Raw genomic sequence first — 7,799 nt, 5'->3', positions numbered from 1 at the left:
GCCCAGACTGGAGTGCAGTGGCCGCTCCTGGCCACCGCAGCCTCGACCTGCTGGGCTTAGGCGATCCTTCCACCTCAGCCTTCCAAGTAGCTGGAACAACTTTATTTTTTTGTGTGTTTTTTTTTTTTTTGAGTCAGGGGTCTCATTCTGTTGCCCAGGCTGGAGAGCAGTTGCACAGTCACAGCTCACTATAGCTTCAAATTCTTGGGCTCAAGTGGTCCTCACATCTCACCCTCCCAACTAACTGGGACTAAAGGCCTGTGCCACCACATCCAGCTAAGTTTTTGATTTTTAAAACAGAGACAAGGTCTTGCTATGTTTCCCAGGCTGGTCTCAAACTCCTGGACTCAAGGAATCCTCCTATTTTGGCCTCCCAAAGTATTGGGATTATAGGTGGGAGCTACCATGCCTGGTCAATTTATCTTAATTTTAACCTGACATAAATAAAATTCTATTCTTTTCTTTTTTTTTTTTTTGAGGTGGAATTTCAGTCTGTTGACCAAGCTGGAGTGCAGTGGCATGCTCATGGCCGCCGCAGCCTCAATCTACTGGACTCAGATGATTCTTCTGTGTCAGCCTTCCAAGTAGCTGGAAGTACAGGTGTGCACCACTATGCCTGGCTAATTTTATTTATTTATTTGTTGTAGAGATGAGGTCTGACCAAGTTGCCCAGGCTGGTCTCGAACTCCTGAGCTCAGGCAATCCTCTTGCCTCAGCCTCCCAAAGTGCTGGGATTACAGGCTTGAGCCACCACATCCGGCCAGGAAAATTTATTTTCTACATTGCCACAAAGGACAAAAAAATCTCTGGACAGGTAGATCAGAATATCTACCTTTCTGATCTATATCTATCTAATCATGTATCATCTATCTACCTATCAACCTATTATGTATCTATCCATCTATCTATCAACTGCCTTTTTTTTTGTTTGTTTGAGTCGGAGTCCAGCTCTGCTACCCAGGCTGGAGTGCCGTGGCAGGATCATGGCTCCTGCAGCCTTGACCTGCTGGGCTCAGGTGATCATTTTTCCACCTCAGCCTTCAAAGCAGCTGCGACTACCAGTGAGCACCACCATGACCAGCTAATAGTTTTGCTTTATTCTAGAGACAAGGTCTTGTCGTGTTGCTCAGGCTAGTCTTGAACTCCTGAGCTCAAGCAATCCTCTCACCTTGGCCGCCCCACAATGCTGGGATTACAGGTGTGAGCCACCACACCCTGCTATTATCTACCTGCCTACCTACCTACCTACCATTGTCATCTGTCATCTATGTCATGTACCTATCTATCCATATAATCTATCATCGATCTATCATCATCATTATCTATCAATCTCTATCTACCTATCATCTAATCTGTCATGTATCTATCTATCCATATCATCTGTCTATTATCATCATTTATCATCTATCTATCTCTGTCAGTCTGCCTATCTATCTAGCTAGCTAGCTAGCTAGCTATCTATCTAGCTATCTATCTATCTCCATCTGTCTGTCATCAATCAGAGAGAAAGAGAGAGAGAGAGAGAGAGAGAGGTAGAAAAAGGCAGAGAGAGCCAGGGAGTGAGAGAAGACAGAGGAAGGCAGAGAGGGCAGCGAGGCTGGCGCAGCCACCTCCTCCATGGCGCTGATGAGGTTCTGGGTGGACTTGCTGATCTCTCCGCCTGCGGCAGGCATCCCGCTCCCCGGTGTGAAGAAGGCAGAGCTGGGCCCCGGGTGCCCGTTCATTTCCACCGTGTAGCTGGCCTTCATGGGGCAGCACATCTGGTTGTGCAAAATGAAATAAACCACAAAGACGTAAAGTCCCTGCAAAAAAAAAAACAAACAAAACCAACACGTCAGCATGTCCTGTGGCCACGGCTGAGAGCCAGCGGGGCTGAGCAGTGGGTTCCTGCAAGCTCCACCTCCATTTCCCTGTGGGTCACGGACCTTGTCAGGAGTCCAGCGAGAGATGGCTGCACACTTCAAGTGCCACAGAAAAGCCAGTCACTGTCGCTGATGAAAACTGGCTCCCCCCAGAATATTGGTTTTTTTTTTTTGTCTTGGTTAAAACTTAAGGGACTCTGCAGTCTAGCCCCACTCATACTCGAGAGCAGAACTGCAGAAGTGTATCCCCATAGCTGTGTGCATTTGGTCATAGGAAGCAAACCTCCTGTCTTTCACAAAAGTACCATGTTGCCCCATCTCTCTCTTATTTGCGTCTTTTGCTGAGCCAAAAACTGAGCTGAAGTGGGTGACTAATGGTGCTCCGGTCATGCTGTAGATTTCTGAAAGGGCAGCACTGACCAGGTCTCTTGATTTCACTTAGATCTGCCACCTACTTAGCTCACTTGGAAATAGAAGCACTGCGCAGGGACTCAGGAATTCTGCAAATTGCTTAATATTTAGCATGACTTGCTTCATTATAAAGGTTACATAAGAACAATAAAGCTATCTTTTGCATCCTTTTTTCTTTTCTGCGTCAGGGTCTCACTCTGTCTCCCAGGCTGGTGATCACAGTTCACCCCAGCCTCGACCTCCTGGGCTCAGGTGATCCTTCCACCTCCGCCTCCTGAGTAGCTGGGACTACAGGAGTATGCCACCATGCCTGGCCAATTCCTTGATTTTTTTTTTGTAGAAGACGAGGTCTTGCTATGTTGCCCAGACTGGTCTTGTATGCCTGGGTTCAAGAGGTCCTCCCATCTCACTCTCCCAAAGTGCTGGGATTACAAGCGTGAACCACTGTGCACGTTTCTTTCTTTCTTTCTTTTTCTTTTCTTTTTTTTGAGACAGAGTTTTGCTCTGTCACTCAGGTTGGAGCACAGTAGCAAATCATTGCTCACTGTAGCCTCAAACTCTTGGGCTCAAGTGATCCTCCCACCTCAGCCTCCCAGAGTGTGAGATTACAGGCACAGGCATGCACCACACACCCACCACCCCATCTTGTGCATTCTTTTTTTTTTTTGAATCAGTCTCCCTCTGTCGCCCAGGCTGGAGTGCAGTGGCACACCCATGGCCACTGCAGCCTCAACATGCTGGGCTCCGACGATCCTTCCCTCTCAGCCTTCCAAGTAGTGGAACCACAGGTGCGTGCCACCACACCTGGCTATCTTGTGCGTTCTTAAAGAGCTGCTGGCCCTTTAAATTCTTTTGCAACTTAGTAAACTCTTGACAATGGCTCTGCTTCAGTCACAGACAGCAACTCCAAGTTAGTTTTGTGTTCCCAGCATCACTACAAGGGATCTTCTTCTACAGGGTGGCTACTGCACATTCATAAAGCTTGGTAATTTTGACCCTTACTCTCAGCTGATAAAATGGGTTCCATTGAGCCTTTTGTATTTGTTCATCCTGGCGTTTGAGTTTTGGAAGCAAAAAAGAATCCCACTTATAAAGTTCCTAAGATTCTTCAATTAATCCAAGAAAAGAAAAGCAAGACACTCAGTTTATTAAAGAAGACAAAGAGTCAACATCAAGATTTTTCAGAAGCCATGAATAAGTGACGTTATCTTGTGAAATTTGCTTTCTCCCAGAGTTCCTAACATTTCGGGGAGTGTAGAAGCAATAAAATACTTGTGGGCCTGAAACATATATCTGTTGGTAGAGTAATAAAAAGTCTGAGGCCCGGCTTGGTGGCTCAGCCTGTAATCCCAGTACTTTGTGGGGTGGAGGCGAGTGGATTGCCTGAACCTATGGGTTCGAGATCAGCTCGGGCAACTTGGTGAGATCTCATCTCTACAATAAATCAAAGATTAGCCAGGTGTGGTAGTGCACGCCTGTAGTTGCGGCTACTTGGAAGGCTGAGGCAGAAGGATCACCTGAGCTCAGCAGGTCAACGCTGGGGTGGCCGTGAGTGAGCCACAGCACTTCAGCCTGGGCAACAGAGTAAATTTCCAACTCAAAAAAAAAAAAAAAAAGTCTATTAGAAAATAGCCAGGGCCTAAGAATTGCAACCAATTTTTTTTTTTTTTTTTTGGGAGATGAAATCTTGTTATGTTGCCCGGGCTGAGCTCAAGCAATCCTTCCACTTTGGCCTCCCAAAATGCTGGGATTACAGGTCTGAGCCACCACACCCGGTCGCAAACAACTTTTGTATAAAATGAAATTAGTGGACAAACTACAAGGCTTGTATGCTAGCATTTGATCTCTGTACCATTTCTGGAACACTGTTATAACATAGGACTTTCTCCCCTTTTTGCCCAAACGATACCTTCTCGGGTTGCCACCTAGTTAAAAACACATTTTAAAATCAGTGGCTTATCTGCTAAAAAGTATTTTAAAATTTGATTGCTCTGACCATGATATGAAAGTAAACAAACACTTATTTCCCTTTGAATTAGGGTGGTTTGGATTTTTTTGGAAACAACATTAGCATTCTAAATTGCGTAGGGTAAGTGAGTAAATTAGTTTCATGTGCATGTGATACTGTGACCATTAGCAGAAACAAATCTTCCTGAAAATACTCACACACAGCCAACATTTTTCTTGTACAACGGACTTTTCACATGGGTATGACCTAATTACATTGGCCACAGCAATAGACAAAACAGGAAAATAATAGAACTGTCAGCCTGAAAAACTGTGCAAATGCCACTGATTTATTTCAGGACTTCTCTAAGTGTAGTGAAGAGATAGGGTGAGAGCTGGATCAGGAAACAAAACCCATGCTTTCAAATCCATCTCTGAGGACTCGCTGGAGAAAACAGCACGTTCTCTCTCTTGTTTGTTTTCTTATTTAATTTTTGTGCTTCAGGAAAGGAACTGCCTGCTTAAAATAACTAGCCTGTGAAAGCTGCATGTGTTTTTCTTTTCTTTCGTTCTTTTTTCTTTTTCTTCTTGAGTTGAGGTCTCACTCTGTCACTCAGGCTGGAGTGCAGCCTCAAACTTCTGGGCTTGCGTGATCTGTCTCAGCCTCCTAAGTAGCTGGAACTACAGGTGTGCCCCACCATGCCCCGCTTTTTTTTTTTTTTTTTTTTCATCTTTTAAAGAGACTGTGTTGCCTAGGCTGGTCTCAAATTCCCAGCCTCAAGCGACTCTCCCACTTCAGCCTCCCAAAGTGCTGAGATAACAGGCAGGAGTCACCGTGCCCTGCCTTTTAAAAAGTTTTCCTTAAAAGCATAGAAATATACAGTAAATATTGGGAATCTTCTAGCTGTGCCCCAGGACACACAAGCACTGTTGAAATGGAAAGAATAGAACATTCAGTGTAGACTCTATGACATTTGCCTGTGTCCAGTCCAGATATGGACAAGGAACTTTCATGATCCAAGGTACTCAGCTGTGGGGCTTTCTAACCTCTGAGTGAAACAAGTCTCCTTTGCAAACACTGCATATTTTCTCAGGGCCCCCTTGTGTATGCCAGTCTGAGGACGAATTTTAAGACAATCTGGATTCTCAATTATTCAGTTCAGTATTGCTGATCACTGGCTATGTGCATCACTAGGTGCTGAGATGCAAGGATGAGACATTTGATTTTTTTTTTTGTTTTTTGAGTCAGAGTCTCTCTGTCACCTAGGCTGGATGGAGTGCAGCCTTCCAAGTAGCTGGAACCATAGGCGTGCACCACCATGCCTGGCTAATTTTTTATTTATTTATTTTTTATTGTAGAGACAAGGTCTCACCAATTGCCCAGGCTGGTCTTGAACCCCTGGGCTCAGGCAATTCTCTCACCTCAGCCTCCCAAAGTGCTGGGTTTACAGGTGTGAGTCACCACATCCAGCTGGATGAGACATTTGACTCCCACTCTCAAGTTGCTCACAAATATGACAATGATCTACAGAATTACAGGTTCACTGTTTTAGAAGCAAGACATATATTATTCATCTGTTCTTTATATATTTTTTTTCTTTTCAGAGACAGGGTCTTGCTCTGTCACCCAGGCTGGAATGCAGTGGCAGGATCATAGCTCGCTGCAGCCTCTGACTCTTGGGCTCAGGTGATTCTCCTGCCTCAGCCTCCTGAGTAGTGGGGACTACAGGCACGCACCACCATACCTGACTAATTTATTTTTATTTTATTTTTTATGTTGCTCAGGGTAGCCTTGAACTTCTGAGCTCAAGCGATCCTTCCACCTTGACCTCCCAAAGCATGGGGATTACAGATGTGAGCCACTGCACCTGGTCTGTTTTTCCTATTCATTAGAGAATTCCTTTCTGTGCATCATTGTTTTGATGATTTTGGTGGATTCCTACTATTAACATGAAAAACGCTTTCAAAAGTCTCCACTTAAATTATATCTGAATTGCCTATACCCACTATGATCAACTCTGTATTTCTTTCGATCCAGGAATTTCTATGTAATAGCAAACATTCAGTGAGACACAAATGAATGCTCTTCTCATCAAGGAGTAGGTACGTACAGGAAATTTTAGTGGCTCGCTTCTTACATTTCTGTTAGTTTTAGATGAGACAAAACTCAATAGACTCAATATCATTATTTCACAAAGTTCAGAAGTGGTGGCAGGGGAGAAGTGGTTAAAACAGGAAAGTGATTAAGCTAGGTTCTACGCTCTCAGTAGAGCTTTTTACAACTTCTCCAAGGCTTACTAGCTCCTAGCTGAGGGCTGCCCTCAGGCTTCAGTGTGGAACCCCGAGCCGGCACCCTTTTCAGAGACAATGTGGAGTAAGGGACTCAGAGGAGTGAAATCTCCATCAAATTTAGGCGTTATTCATCTCAAAAACTGCAAATTTGAGATTAAAAAAAAAAGAGGAACTTCCCTTAAGCTGTAACCTCCTAGAAAGTAGGTGACCATGCCCAGTTCACTGTTTTGGTTTTTTTTTTTGAGTTGAAGTCTTACTCTGTCACCCAGGCTGGAGTGCACTCCAGTGTCGACCTGCTGGGCTCAGGTGATCCTACCGCCTCCACCTTCCAAGTAGCTGGAACTACAGGAATGTGCCACCATGCCCCGTGGGCTCAAGCAATCCTCTCACCTCGACCTCTCAAAGTGCTGAGATTATAGACGTAAGTCACTGTGCCAGGCCTAGTTCATGGTTTTATTTTGTTTATAATATGGTTGGCCGTGCATGGTGACTCAGACCTGTAATCCCAGCACTTTGAGAGGCCAAGGCAGGAGGATGGTTTGAGCACAGGCTGGGCAACATAGTGAAACTCTACAAAAAAAAAAAAAAAAAATAGCCAAAGGTGGTGGTACGCACCTATAGTCCTAACTATTTGGGAGGCTGAGGCAGGAGGATCGCTCCATCCCAGGAGGTTGAGGCTGCAGATATAGCTACATAATACAGTCTCTGGCATGCAGGGGAAGCTTAAGAAATACATGCAGATAAGAGATTACAGTTTATAATTTCATCAGAGGGACAGAGGAGGAAGGGATGGGGATAGACACGGGTCTGAGGCAGGTGTTGGTTTTTGTCCTCTAATTCTCTCCCAGCTATAGCAGGCCCTTCAGCAGCTTCTCAATAACACTGTTTCAGCTTAGTCTTTCACTTCATGTGTCACATATGCCAAGACTATTCCTCGGAGAGGGAAGCCTCCCAGCAGGGCCTCCTCCGCTCTTCTGGGTGGGTGTCTCCTTGGTGGGTGGGGCTGCTTGGGCTGAGCCTGCAGGTGACTTCCTGGCTGCCTCTGGCTCCTTCCCCGGGACTGGGCGTGTGTAGGGTGCTGCTCCCCCTTGTGGCTACATCCCCTTCGAGGGCTTTCTGCGGGGAAGTCTCTGTCATCTCCTTTCACTCAGCCAGTTTGATGGGTCCTTGGGCGGCTCACCTACTGCTGTTTTGCATCACCGTGACTTAGCAAAGACAATGGATGCAACGCCAGTGACAGTACTGAAAAGACAAACGTGCACAGTATTTCTGCATTTGTATATTTTT

General features: G+C 45.4%; 1 protein-coding gene across 1 annotated transcript in view; it reads right to left on the bottom strand.

Moving 5' to 3' along the window:
- Positions 1–7,799, bottom strand: part of ADGRV1 (adhesion G protein-coupled receptor V1) — a 555,854-nt gene that overhangs the window by 15,355 nt on the left and 532,700 nt on the right. The window contains exon 87 of the mRNA XM_008061062.2: positions 1,611–1,802. Coding sequence (XP_008059253.2) covers positions 1,611–1,802 — 192 coding nt within the window. The remainder of the gene's footprint in view (positions 1–1,610; positions 1,803–7,799) is intronic.

The sequence above is a fragment of the Carlito syrichta genome, unplaced genomic scaffold (genome assembly GCF_000164805.1).
Source record: "Carlito syrichta isolate Samal-C Ts95f unplaced genomic scaffold, Tarsius_syrichta-2.0.1 Scaffold305037, whole genome shotgun sequence".
Taxonomy (NCBI): domain Eukaryota; kingdom Metazoa; phylum Chordata; class Mammalia; order Primates; family Tarsiidae; genus Carlito; species Carlito syrichta.
This window is presented reverse-complemented; position numbering and strand designations above follow the sequence as displayed.